This window comes from Delphinapterus leucas, chromosome 19 (genome assembly GCF_059928025.1).
Source record: "Delphinapterus leucas isolate spDelLeu-1000000601 "Yukka" chromosome 19, BTC_Dleu_Yukka2, whole genome shotgun sequence".
Taxonomy (NCBI): Eukaryota; Metazoa; Chordata; class Mammalia; order Artiodactyla; family Monodontidae; genus Delphinapterus; species Delphinapterus leucas.
In genome coordinates, this window is record NC_143147.1 from 54,181,432 (window position 1) to 54,195,308 (window position 13,877).

Here is a 13,877-nt window from a genome sequence, read left to right on the forward strand (position 1 = left end):
AGGGGAGGAGATAAGCTGGGAACAGGAAGGAATTAGGAAGCAGGGAAGGCCGAACAGGCTTGAATGCTGTCTTAGCATGGAAACCCCAGAAGCATACCAAGAGACAAGGCTTCGAGAACCAACTCCAGGGTAGGGGCGCACACGCCCACCACCGTGGGCAGCTGCAGCCAGTCCTGCTGCGGAAGCTGGGAGAGCCGGGTGGGACCCACACCTGCGCCGTCCCACCTGAGGGGCCAGGGATGTGTATCCACCAGCTCCTGGGGGACAGTAAATCCCTGCACCTCCTGCGGAGTCCGGGAGAGTGCCGGGCACAACGTGGGCCACGTCCTCGGGGCAGGAGGTGGTTGGGGCACAGACGCTCCACCCAACACACTCAGGCCCGGGCCTTGCCTCTGAGTCTCTGACCTGGAAAGAGGGCCACGCAGGGGTGTGTGTGTATGCACGAGTGCATGCGCACACATGTGCACACGGGTGCGTGTGCTATCAGGACACCAGGACAGACAGATGACCGCGGTGCTGGGAGCCCCGCAGCTTCGACTGGGGCAGGGGAGGTCCAGTGGGTGAGGATCTGACTGCTCCCCGAGGGAGGAGCTGGGGGTGTCCCTGAAGGCCATGTGGGGTACCCTGCTCTGCTAACTCCCCAAGCGCTGTCCCCTTAAAGAGGGAGATGGGGGGACCAGCTGAGCAGAGGAAGCCATGAGAATAGGACCAGGGGCACCAAGACGGAGATATGCTGACAGCTTCCAGAGCAGCTGGGGTGGGACAGCCGCACAAAGGGTCCTAGCTGACAAGGGGGACCAGAAGTGACTTGAGTCTCAAATGGCCACAAGTGAGGCGCCTTTCTCAACGTTGCCTTCCACCCAATGAAGGAGAAGGGAGAAAGCAAGGCATTTCATGGACAATGTTGGGATGTGGGGGGCTGGGGGCATCCCAAGGACAGAGGAGCCTGAGAGGGGCTGGGGGCGACTGTGAGGGGGTTTTATAGGCAAGGGGTCTTGAAGGGGCCAAGCTGGGGCGGTGCCCCTTTTCCTGCTTGTGCCTCCAGGCTGTTTTAGCTGATGGGCACCCTTCGCATGCCTACTGTGCTCTCAGCTCTGTGGGCGGGGGCAGGCGAGCAGCACCCCCAGGACGTACGCCACACAGCCTGCAAAGCTCAGAGCTGCCGGCTCTGGAAGGTTGTGGGAGGACATCCAAGGCGAGGCTGGGGCTCATCACAGAAGACACAAGGGGTCCCTGAGCCATGGGCGCTGTTTCAGATGAACCTCAGGATCCCTCTCGTCCAGAGACTGTAAGGGTAGAGGGGCTGCTGCAGCACAGCTGGAAACAACTGGGCTGCAAAGAACTGCAGCCCCTCCTGCCAGGGGCAGGTGTGCCGAGTTTAACCCTTCCATGGGCTGCAGGGCAGGAATCAAGGCAGGCCCCCGATGGGATTTCTGAGTCATTCTGCCCTGAGCTTCGACTTGTGGGTGGGTGGGAAGGGAGGTCCCTTGGGGCTGTGGCTGTGTGATGGGCCAACAGACACACATGTCACCCCACTGTGGGAAGGAGCCGAGCAGCTGCAGGGTGGGGATCACTGCGGGACAGGCCCCTCTCTCAAGCTGGGAAGAATTTTTCTCCAGGGGCTTCCCTGGTGGCGCAGTGGTTGAGAGTCCACCTGCCGATGCAGGGGACATGGGTTCGTGCCCCGGTCTGGGAAGATCCCACATGCCATGGAGCGGCTGGGCCCATGAGCCATGGCCACCAAGCCTGCGTGTCCAGAGCCTGTGCTCTGCAACGGGAGAGGCCACAACAGTGAGAGGCCCACGTACCACAAAAAAAAAAAAAAAAAAAAGAATTTTTCTCCATGCCACACTCAGAGGCTGCAGTTCCCTAAAAGTTCCCCCACCTGAGCCCTTTTCTCGTTGGGTCCCTCCCTCATGGGCACAGATCACCAGTACAGGAAAAACCACCCTGTGGGGTTTGGGTTTTCCAGTTCTGGCTCCCTCCTCCCTGAGTGTGAAGGTATAGCCCCTGCTTTGGGGTCCTCGGCTTCCCCTGCAAGGCCTCCTCAGTCCCCCTGCTGCTGATGGGACCCAGACTGGGACCCTGACAGACACCCTGGGACCGGAAGTCAGGGCAGAGGGTGCAGATCGAGGAGGGAGGGAGGTTTTGGAATCCAGATAATAATTAATTGAGGACATTTGTAGATTGCTTTGCAATCCACAAAATCCTTTATAGCGTTCACGGAAGTAGGGAACAGAACCAGCCCATTTTACAGCTGAGAAAACTGAGGCCAAGCGACTCCCCTGAGATCAAAGGTCTCTGGCTCCACATCCAGGCCTCTTTCTACCCCATCAGTGGACTGAAGTCACTGGATTTGGGTTTGGGGAGGCCAGGACTGATAAAGCAGCTCTGCGGGGAGGGGACAGCGAGGAGGCCTCGGGGATTCAGATCGGGGACGTGTCCCAGGCAAAGACGAAACCAGCCCAAAGACGGCCCGGCCAGTGTCTGTCTGCTGAGCCCAGCTGGGTGGGAGCGATGAGGGTTCTGTATATCCAGCAACCCCTTCCCCACCTTCCCGACATCCTGCACCCCTCCACTCCTTACAATGATGCTTAACTGCAAACAGTACAGCCCAGGTCACCAGGAGCCTCTGTGGGTCTCCCTGCCCAGCCCATGTGAGGATGTCACTGGCCTCCAGCTCAGGGGTCTCTCAAGCTCATCTCTTCCAGCCCCCTGACTTCAAACTGACCTGCCCACCCTTGGTTCAAACAGAGGGGGTGCTTCGTACATTTCAGCAATACTATCACTGAGCACTCACCGGGAGCCCCCTTGCTAAGCCCCTTACATACTGGCCTCATCTACTCTTCATACCACCCTATGAGGAAGGAGCTGTTATCCCCATTTAACATATGGGGAAAGCGATGCCCAGAGAGGTTGGGACGTGCCCAGCAGTGGCATGGCTGGATGTGAACCCAGTCTGGCCTCACTTGGCCCCCACGGTGTTTAACCCCTGTGCAGCAGGAGTTCTTTGCAGAGTTCTCCTCACTGACCCACTGCTCCGTCCAATCCTCTTCCTACGGAAATTCTTGTTTCTCCAATTTTGTGGACGAACGGTGTTCAGAGACGAAGCTGGATGCAGGAGTTTGTGCCCGCCAAGCGTGGCCTCAGGTGGGCCCACTGCCTAACCCGCCAGCCCAGCCTCCAGGCCAGTCCCAGGCTGCCTGCCTCCCGGCGTCCCCAGCCCTGTCCCTGCTCCATTTCAGAGCATCACCTCCTCTTTCCTACCTTCCACGGCCCCGCTACCCCTGCAGACCCTGCTGGGCAGGCTTGGGTCAAGAGAGTCCTGGACCAAGTATAGTTTTCAAAGCTTTCAGTGTGTTGAAAACACCAATGAGATCATCATTTGGAAATAACTCCAGAGACCACCTTTGGCCACCAGGCTGCCACCCACCCCCTCTGCCCCTCCAAGGGGTCCAGGACAGATGCCTGCTGCCCAGCCTCATTGCCCACTGGTCCAAGGCAGGTGGGGGCAGAAGCAGCATGCTCCTGCCTCTCTTGCTTTCATTACTGGGATTTCGGGGGAAGGAGAAGACGGTAATCTGGTCCCTTCTCGGTGTCTGTACCATCTCTAGAACATGCAGCTAGGACAGATCTGGGCCAGGAAACAAGGGCAGTGCACGGGCCCTGTGAGCTGGGCACCATCCCACACTTCCTGAGCAACCCCACTGGGCTGAGACCCATTGCCTGGGACCTGCTGCCCTGTCTGCCCTGAGTGGATAAAGATAAGTGTTCCGGGTGCCACCTACATCCCCACACAGAAGGCAGAGACACTGCCCCTGGCCTGCCCTGGGCAGCGACCCTGAGAACCCAGGCCATAGCTAAGGGGGGCAGTGGGGAAGGAACAGAAGCTTCAGATCGGGGGATGCCCTCAAGGAAAGGGGTGCGATCTGGGGAGGGCGTAGGGGACAGTGGGTGATGCAGGGTCTTAGAGCAGAAACACAGCCTGGGGAGTGGGCATCGGCCACTTGTGTGACTACGCCTACCAGGGCATCCTGCAGGGCGTTGTCAGGGCACCAAGCAGCCACAGAGAGGAGCAATTCCATGGCTGGGGGCTGGGGGCTGGGGGCTGGTGCTGGGAGATGGGGTGGGGGGATCTGGGGAAGCAGCAATTGGACAGACACCCAAAAGCCTTCTGTGAGCTGGGTCCCAGGAAGAGCCTCAAAGGAAATGAGCCTCCAGAGAATTCGTTGAGCCCAGGCCACCAGGACCCTAAGGGTAGATCGGGGTGGCGGAGAGGCAGGAGCAGGCTCTGGGGGGCCCGTGTTTTTGAACCCCAAATGGGGGCCTATGCTGGTCTGATTGGGTCCAGAAGAATTACAAGGGGGCCTGTCCTGAGCACAGTGCCCTGGAGGGGACCGGAGCTGCTCCTTGCTTTGTTCTTTTGAAAATCGTGGTAAAACACACACAATATAAAACTTACCATTTCAACCGATTCAACACATTAAAGACACTCACAGTGTTGTGCAACCATCACCTCTATCCAGTTCCAGAGCTTTTTCATCACCCTGAGGAAACCCCGGACACATTGAGCAGTCACTCCCCGTCCCCCCTCCCCCAGCCTCCAGCCACCACCAGCCTGCTTTCTGTCCTACGATTTGCCTGTTCAGGAAATTTCATAAAAGTAGAGTCGTGTGATATTTGTCCTTTTGTGTCTGGCTTCTTTCCGTTGCTTCATGTTTTCAAGGTTCATCCACATCGTACGGGTACATCAGAGCTTCACTCCTTTGTAGGGCAGAATGATGCTCCATCGTACGGGTAGACTAGGGCAGAATGATGCTCCATCGTACGGGTAGACTGCACTTTCTTTATCTGTTCATCAGCTGAAGGGCATTTGGGTTCTTTTCATCTATTCCAAGTTATTGTGAAGAGTGCTGCTTCAAACATTCAAGTACAAGTTTTTGTTTGAACACCTGTTTTCCATTCTTTTGGGTATATGCCCAGGAGTGGAATTGCTGGGTCATATGGTAACTTTCTGTTTAACTTATCAAGGAACGGCCAAGTGTTTTCCACAGTGACTGGATATTCCCGCCAGCAACGTACGAGAATCCCGATTTCTCCATATCCGTGCCAAAACCTGTTATTATCTGTTTTATTTTATTTTTTTTTTATAATACTACCCCAGTAGCTGCCTTAGTCTTTGGTTTTTTAAAAGACCCAGAGACTTCTCTGGTGGCACAGTGGTTAAGAATCCGCCTGCCAATGTAGGAGACAAGGGTTCGAGCCCTGGTCCGGGAAGATCCCACATGCCGCGGAGCAACTAAGCCTGTGCGCCACAACTATTGAAGCCCGCGTGCCTCAACTACTGAAGCCCGCGCTCCTAGAGCCCGTGCTCCGCAACCAGAGAAGCCACTGCAATGAGAAGCCCGCTCACCGCAACGAAGAGTAGCCCCTGCTCGCCACAACTAGAGAAAGCCCACGCACAGCAACGAAGACAAAAAAAAGAACAGGGCCTAGAGTCTCCTGGACGTGGTGGAGCTGTCCTTGGAGGTAGGGCCTGAAGGACAAGAACGAGCAGCGGGTGAGGCCTTGGGCCAGAGATCAGAGCTGCAGTCAAGCCGTCAGGGAGACGGGCAGGCCCCGGGCAGTTCCCTGGACAGGGCAAGACCTACGGGTCATGTCCAGTGTGAGAGCTGGATCTGGGAACCGGGGCTGGGGCCCACGGGGTGGGCTTCTCTGAGCCTCGGTTTACACATCCGTGAAGTGGGGGTATTCAGGTAAGTTTAAGCTGCTGTAACAAAGAGACTCATAATGAGCCAGTGGCTTAAGGAAGATAATGTATCTAACAGTCCACGGTGAGCATCCCATGCCCCATGCAGACATCCAGGGACCTGGTTCCTTTCGCTCCCTTTCTCCCCATCCCTTAGGACAACGCCCTCCTCTCCATAGCCAGTGGCCTGTCCATGACTGATTTGTGAGAAAAGGAAAGGGATGGACAAGGAGCCCCACGGTCTCTGGGTCCCCGAGGGACTCACATCATTTCTGCTCAATTCCATTGGTGAGAAATGGCCACGTGGCCATTCCTAAATCCAGGGGAGTCTGGGAATAAAACTCCAGTCATGTGCCTGCCCAAAGGGGTGTGATTTAAAAGACAGCTCGCAGCCTCGTGCTGGATGGGTGTAGTAATACCTCCTTGCAGGGTGCTGTGAGTACAAGGAAAGAACCCGGCACTTAGTAAGAGTTCAATAAAAGTGCACAATATCACTGAGGTCAGGGCTCCCAGGGGCCTTGGAAACTCTCTGGTCTAATGTCCTCATTTCTCTGCAGTTAACGAAACAGGCACAGAGAGGAGAGGCCTCTGCCCGGGTTGCCCAGTGTGTAAGGGGCAAGGTGGCTCCAGAATCCTGGGTCCTCAACCCCATCCTCTCACTTCTTGTTTCAAATTAGCTGGTCCAGCTCCACTGGGAGCTAGGCAGAGCATGGGGACCCAGATGACCTCTGCACCCAGAGGCAGGGCTGGGGGACAGGATTCCGAGAGGCTGCACAGCTTTGTGACTCCATAGGTGTGGCCCTGGTTTCCTGGACGGAAGTCAAAGCTGCTGCTCTGTGACTGAGGGCCACACCCAGCCCCCAGAGGGGGCAGTGGGCTGTGGGCAGCTGCCACACGGGACGCGGCAGCAGGTGCCTGAGGAGCATGGCGTGCCCGGGCTTCCTCCTCTTTCTATTCCTCTTCCTCTTTGCCAGCACCGTGGCCCGGGGGGAGTGTGCTGTGCTCCACGTGGTGTCGGACAACTGGAGCAAGGACTACTGCGTCCTGTTCCGCTCCGACTATGTCACCCTGCCCCAGGACCTACACCACGCCCCACTCCTGCCCCTGTACGATGGCACCCATGCACCCTGGTGCCCAGGCGAGGACTCCCCCCACCAGGCCCACCCCGGCTCCCTCAGCCAGCAGCCCCTCCGCCAGACCACCGCCATGGTCATGAGGGGTAACTGCAGCTTCTACGCCAAAGGCTGGCTGGCTCAGGCCCGAGGAGCCCACGGGCTGCTCATCGTGAGCCAGGTCAGCGGCCGACAGCGCTCAGACAGCACCCCGGCAGCCCAGGACCGCCACAAGCCCCTGCCAGACCTCACCATCCCCGTGGCCGTGCTCCGCTACACCGACATGCTCGACGTCCTGAGCTACACCCATGGTGGCGCCAGGGTCCGCGTGGCCTTGTATGCACCCCCAGAGCCTGTCCTTGACTATGACATGGTGGTCATCTTCCTCCTGGCTGTAGGCACCGTGGCCGTGGGCGGCTACTGGGCCGGAGTGACCGAGGCTGACCGGCTGCAGCGGCGCCTGGCCCAAGGGGGAGGGGGGCCTGGCGGTCAGAATCAGCAGGAAGCAGTGGCAGCCCAACAGCGGCACAAGCGAGAAGACGCAGCAGTGGACTTCACGCCGGCCATGACGGGCGCAGTGGTCGCCGTGTCCTCCTCCAACATGCTGCTGCTCTACTTCTTCTACGACTGTTTTGTCTATGTCCAGATCGCCATCTTCTGCCTGGGCGCCAGCACCGGCCTCTACAGATGCCTGGTGTCCGTGGTGCCGCAATACCGGTGGCTCCTGCCCGGCCGCCGGGCCTGTCTGCAGCTGCCCCTGCTGGCCGGCCTGTGCGTGGTGGTGACGGTCCTCTGGGTCGCCTACCGCAACGAGGACCGCTGGGCGTGGCTCCTGCAGGACATGCTGGGTGTGGCCTACTGCCTTTTCATCCTGCGGCGTGTGCGCCTGTCCACCCTCAAGAACTGTGCCTCCCTCCTGCTGGCCCTGCTGGCCTTTGATGTCTTCTTCGTCTTCGTCACACCCCTGCTCACCAGGACCGGCGACAGCATCATGTTGGAGGTAGCCTTGGGCCCGGCAGACTCCTTGAGCCACGAGAGGCTGCCCATGGCGCTCAAGGTGCCCCGGCTGAGCTTCTCAGCCTTGACCCTGTGTGACCAGCCCTTCTCCATCCTTGGCTTCGGTGACATCGTGGTCCCCGGCTTCTTGGTGGCCTACTGTCACCGCTTTGACGTGCATATCCGCTCGCGGCAGGTCTACTTCGTGGCCTGCACCGTGGCCTACGCTGTGGGCCTGCTGGTCACCTTTGTTGCCATGGCGCTCATGCAGATGGGCCAGCCCGCCCTGCTCTACCTGGTGTCCAGCACCCTGCTCACCAGCCTGGCCGTGGCTGCCTGCCGCCAAGAGCTCACCCTCTTCTGGACTGGCCAGGGCAGAGCCCAGACCCCCGCCCGGCCGGTGCCAGGGCTCTGCGGTGCCCCTTCAGTTGGCTCTGAGCAGAAGCAGGAGCACGCAGCAGATGTCCACAGAGCCAGCGAGCTTGTGGGGGCCGCTGAGCACCTGGCAGGGAACTTAGACGGCGGCCTTGGGAAGGACACGGCTGAGATTGTCACTATATCTGAGGGTGAAGCCACCAGTCCTGAAGGCCACAGTGACAGCTCTGAGGGCTGGAGTGATGCCAACCTGGAGGCTGATGAGCTGCCCTGTACCCACCCTGCGGCCTCAGAGGAGCTGACGCCACTGATGCCACTCATGCCGCCGCCCTCGGAGCTGGGCCACACCCACGCCCAGGCCCAGGGCCACGATGCTGGCCTGCCCCGGATGGGGCTCCACAAGAAGAAGGGCCTGGAGGTAAAGAAGAGCATGTCGACCCAGGCTCCTTTGTGAACCGGGGGCCCCAGGACTTGTGCCTCTAGACAATTGCAGAGCAAAGCCATGTGTGGCACAAAGAAATCGGGGCATTAAAGATATTCCATATCTACCCAATGGAGCCTCTTTGTTTGTTAGGACTGTAAGAAAGCAGCAGCCACGGAATAAGTCCACGCAGAGACTGGAGGGCCCTTCGGACAGGCCCCATCTCCCCCTGCAGCCCAACCCCGGCCTCACTGCCCATCTTTTTCTCATGCTCAGGTCCAATTGAACAATTACTCTTCCTTGATCACACCACATCCTCTCCCTCTCTCTTTGCGCATGCTTTTCTCTCTGGCTGAGACACCCTTCCCATCCCAGACAGATATATCACAGCCCAGCTCCCTCACTCATTGGAGAATTTCTAAGCAGCCTTCAAGTGTCAGCTCACTACCACCCTTCCTGCTAAGCGTCCCTGCTCTAGGCATCCTGGACAGCAACACCACGCCCAGCATGTGCCTGCTGTCATCCGCCTTCTGCATCCACAGACATCAAGTATGCGCCTACTGTGTATACCACCCTGTGGCGGGCACAGAGGGAGGCTGCTGTCCAGCTGGGGGAAGGGTGGGGGATGGAGAACAGACAAGAAACAACTTGAGACTCATCTCAAAACGGGGATGGAGAGGTTGGAGCCGGAGTGGAAGAATTTAGGAGACCACGGCTCTAGTTCCCGTGCTTCCTTCCCTGACCCTGGACGATGGACCAATCTCTTAACCTCTTTGAGGTTCAGGAGTCTTATCTTCAAAATGGGACCTATACCATGTCCACCTGGAGGCAGGGGCATGGACAAAATGACCTCTTGCGGACCCCACAGTTTCTTTAGTTTTATGGTGTGTTTATATGTTGCTTAAGCAGAGCAAACAAACTCTGGGGTGAGGGAAGGCTTCCGGAGGAGGCTATGTGGGAGGGGCAGTGTGGTACCGTGGTTAGAGTTCTGGAACCCGCAGCCTACCGGAAATTCCAGGTCCACCACTGACCTGTCCTGTGTCATTGAGCAAGTGATTTAACCTCTTAGTGCCTCGGTTTTCTCACCTGTAGAATGGGATAATAATAGGACCTACTGTGGGGGTTTGGGGGAGGTGTGACCGCATTGGCTTATATACGAGGGCTGACGCAATGCATGTAGGGAGATCGATATGAATGTTAGCTCTGTGTATATTACTCCCCTTTGTAAAAGGAGCTGAAAGAATCAAATCCAACTCTACAAGCCTTTGGGTTCTGGCCCCAACTTCCTCCCCTCCTCCCCTCCACACCCAGCATTCCTGCTCTTACCACCACCAGCGAGCACACACCAGTCCCCGTCACACACATCTTCCCTCTGCCCCCCCAGGACCCTCCCACGTGCTGGGTCCTCTACCTGCAACTTTCCACTCCTCCTACCCCCAGAATCGGGTCTGGCCAGTTTCTTGTCCGTCCAGCCCCAGCTCAAACGCCCCTTCCTCATGGAAGCCTACCTTGATGACCCTTCCTAAAGCAGCCCCTGGCCTCAATCGCATCACCCTATACCCGGTTCATTAGTCTTCTCGTCTCCCCCAGTCATGTCAGCTTGGTGAGGGCAGGGAACCCTCTGTCTTGTTCATCTGTGTAGAACAGGGCCTGGTAGGTAGCAGGTGCTTGAGTTATATTTGTTGGAGGAATGAATGAATGAATGAATGGAATAAATGAACCAATGAATTCTGGGAAAAGCCTGGCCACTGCCTGGAGTTCTGACCCAGACAATGAAGTGAGCCTGGGCAAGAGAGGCAGCCCTCCTGCGAATCCTCACCCACCACAGCCTTCCCGACCATCCTGGGAATCCTCACCCACCACAGCCCAGATTGTCTTCCCAACCATCCCCTGCTGCAGCCACAAGAGTGTGAGCCAAGGGCAGGTCTGGTCTCAACCCACCTCACTTAATTCTTAAAGCTGGTTGTAATGAATGAATGCATGAATGAGTTGCTCCAGCCTGAACACCACGAGCGAACACCCCAGGCCGCCTCCCTGGGGTACTGCAGGGCCTTGGTCAGTGTGGAGATGAGACTCTGAGGGTTCTGGCTGGGCCCTGGGGGTGGGGAGGAAGGGGGCCAGGTAAAGGGCATCTCAAAGAAAGTCCCACTCACTGGGGATGAAGCGCAGCCCCCTAGGCAAACAGCATCTGAAGGCCGGGTCTGGACAAGGGCAGAGAGAGGAACCCGGGCCAGGACACTGACCGGAGAGGTTGGCAGCCCCTTCTGCTGGAGCCAGAGACCATCTGGCCTGGACAGAGGGGCCTCCACAGGCTCTGGCTCACCTCCAGCCAGGGCGAATTCCCCACTGCTGACCTGCGTCACTGGGCCCGCCAAGCGTGGGCTATACCCCTCTGCCAGGCCCAAGGGGGAGGGCTGAACAGAGCTGAGGCCCCTCGGTCCGCCTCACCGCCTAGACTGGGGGGCAAGGGAGCTCTGCTTTCCCAGGAACTTGCAGTCGGAGTGGCTTTGAGGACGCTGGACTGGAGCCCCCTGGGCAGGGCGATGCCTGCCTCCAAGGAGAGGATGCTCAAGGGAAGCCCTCCCCATCCCACCCACCGCCATGTCCAAACAGATTCAGGGAAGAATGAATCCAACTCTGTCCTCACTCTTCTACCCAACAGGGGCTAACATTCAGAGACTATTCTGTCTATAAAATGGGGGGAATGATACTGCCTACCTCGGGGGTTCTGGCACGTATTAAAGCATCCAGGTAAGGAGCCGAGCCTGGGCTCCCGACATCTTGTAGCGCTGCTGTCGCTGCTCTTCTCTGATGACCCAGCATCCCCTGCTCCTGCCCTGACTCCAGAGCCAGGATCCTCTCTTAGCTGCGGGCTGTGTTTCCCTTTGCCAGTCTGCTTCCCAGGGATTGGGCCGAATCCAGGTGGCTGTCACCTGTCAGAGGTGCCCAGAGTTGGCAACCCCCATCTGAGTGCCAGAGGGACACAGAGTACTGCACATGTGCATGTACACACACACACACACACACGGATACGTGCAGGTAGACATGCACACACATCCGTACTGCACCCTCAGGTAGCTAACGACAGAGCGGTACAGCGGGACCAGGGCCTGACCATCTTCCCCTGGGCTAGCAGAGACGGCGGCGGGCAAGCCTGCGCCCCGGTCTGATGGCTCCCCTGCCCTCACCTGTTCCGTCCTCTGCTGCTTTTGCACTTTGAACCCCATCTCAACATTTGCAGGGCCCAACCTGTGACAGGTGAAACCTAAGATGGGGAGGTGGGGAATTCCCTGGCAGTCCAGTGGAATCTCTGGTCAGGGACCTAAGATCCCACAAGCTGCGCAGCACAGCCAAACCCCCCTCCACCCACCCACCCCCCCCCCAAAAAAAAAACTAAGATGGGACCAGGGCAGGAATGAACTCCTGAGCCATGCCCAGGGCTCCAGGTGGCCCAGTCCCAGCTCTGGGGCTGTGCTGTGTTCAGGCTGCCTGGCATTTTTCTCTGTGGCCTCATTTAATCCCAGCAAGAACCCCATGAGCTGAATGGTCACAGCCTAGTTGTTTTCTAGTTGGTGAGAAGTTTGGTACCAGAGCTTTTGGCTTCCCTTGATAGTGAGAACCGGCAAGGACCCAAGAGATGCTCTGTCCCACAGATGAGGAAAGGAAAGCCCAGAGAGTGTCAGGAGCCACCCAACATCACACAGCAATGGGACAGCATAAACAGAACACAACTCCGGTCTTCTGCCTCCCAGCCCAGCAGCTGGGATCAGTTCCCATCCTCAACACCGTTCCTCTCTGCACAGCCCGATCTGCAAAATATGCCTCCTCCAGGAAAACCCAGGGTCTACCCATTCCTTTGCCTTGTGCCCCTCAGGACGTTCAGCCCTCTGTCCTCTTTGAGAAGTCATTGTGTGTGGAAGGTTTGTGATTCACCATCAAGCATCTCTTCAGCTAGCACAGGAGGACACAGCTGCGCTCTGAGCCACTGAGACTTGGATTCAAAGTCCAGCATTGCTCCTCACTTGCCGTGTGCTGCTGGACAACTGAAGCCACCCCTCTGCCTTGACATCCTCATCTGTAAACTGGGCTGCAAAGGTTTACACTGTGGGTTTGTCGAAAGGATTAAATGAGGTGAGGTATGTGTTCACTCAGCTAACACATGCTAAGCACTAATGATAGGCTAGATACACATGTTATCTCATTACCCGATGCCCAGGTTTCAGAGCAAAATTTCCAGGACAGCACTTGTCACACCTCCAAATGCCGTCTTTCCCAAATCAGCTTACAATTCTTCCTGGCTGAGCTCCCAGACGGGGTGTCATCCTCTTCCCTTCCAAGGGTTAGGATGTCCGGCCATGCCCAGTGAGGTGTGGTGTGAGGGTGGGTGCCTGGCGGCGAACAAGGGCACCACCGCATAACCAGAAGAGGAATCCCTCCTCAGTTAGACTGAAACGCGGAAGGTTTTGTGCCTTTTTTCCTGCAACGCTGAACTTTGCGCGCTCCTGTCCTGCCATCTCCTGGTCAGTAATGTAAGAGCAGGCGGGCTCACGCTCCAAGGGCCAGGGGCATTCCATCAGGGAACTTTGGAATAATTATAGTCAGGGGTGATATTCAAAAAATGTACAATAAACTACCCATCAGCAAAGTTCTGGAGTCCCTACTGGGCCCAAGGTTAACTCTTTAGAAGCCGGCTGTGAGGAAGCGGAGGTGTCCTGGAGAAGGGTCTGAGAGTATTTTGATATTTTATGAAATGAAGTAGCCCCAATGCAGCATCACTAAACATCCTTAATGCTTGAAGGGTCCATGCCCTGGTGCTTACCCCACCCCCATAGAATCAGGTCACCTTGAATAAGTGACCTTATTGTGAATAACGAATTCTGTGTTTCAAGACCCCCAGGACGTGGACCGTTGCTAGGTGAGGGGGACTCCCCATTTTGTCCCCTGGTCCCCCCAGTACTTGTTCTTGTAGGTCCACAGATGCCCCTTCCCAGACACAGCACAGTGATTATTCATTGTGCTTGTGAGCACGTCCCTGCCCATCACTGGTTTACTTTCCAGACGCTTAGTTTTATCTTTGGGAATACCTACTCTTCAGCCTCTAGGACTCTTGGCTAGAGTTCTTCCAGCCACATAAGTCTGAGTCCAGGTCTCACATCTCACCTCTGAGCCCACCTAGAATTATGGGACACAGTCTCAGAGAGACCCCAGGAAGGGGAAGCTGGAA

At 57.2% G+C, this 13,877-nt stretch overlaps 1 protein-coding gene across 1 annotated transcript; it reads left to right on the top strand.

Moving 5' to 3' along the window:
* Window positions 1–6,649: 6,649 nt before the first annotated feature.
* SPPL2C (signal peptide peptidase like 2C) lies at window positions 6,650–8,841 on the top strand. The gene has a single exon (XM_022589898.3). The coding sequence runs from the start codon at window positions 6,674–6,676 to the stop codon at window positions 8,684–8,686; it is 2,013 nt and encodes a 670-aa protein (XP_022445606.2). The 5' UTR covers window positions 6,650–6,673; the 3' UTR covers window positions 8,687–8,841.
* The last annotated feature ends 5,036 nt before the right edge of the window (window positions 8,842–13,877 follow it).

Bases quoted from the DNA above. Each gene is read 5' to 3' on its own strand.
- SPPL2C (XM_022589898.3), top strand. From the start codon at position 6,674: ATGGCGTGCCCGGGCTTCCTCCTCTTTCTATTCCTCTTCCTCTTTGCC.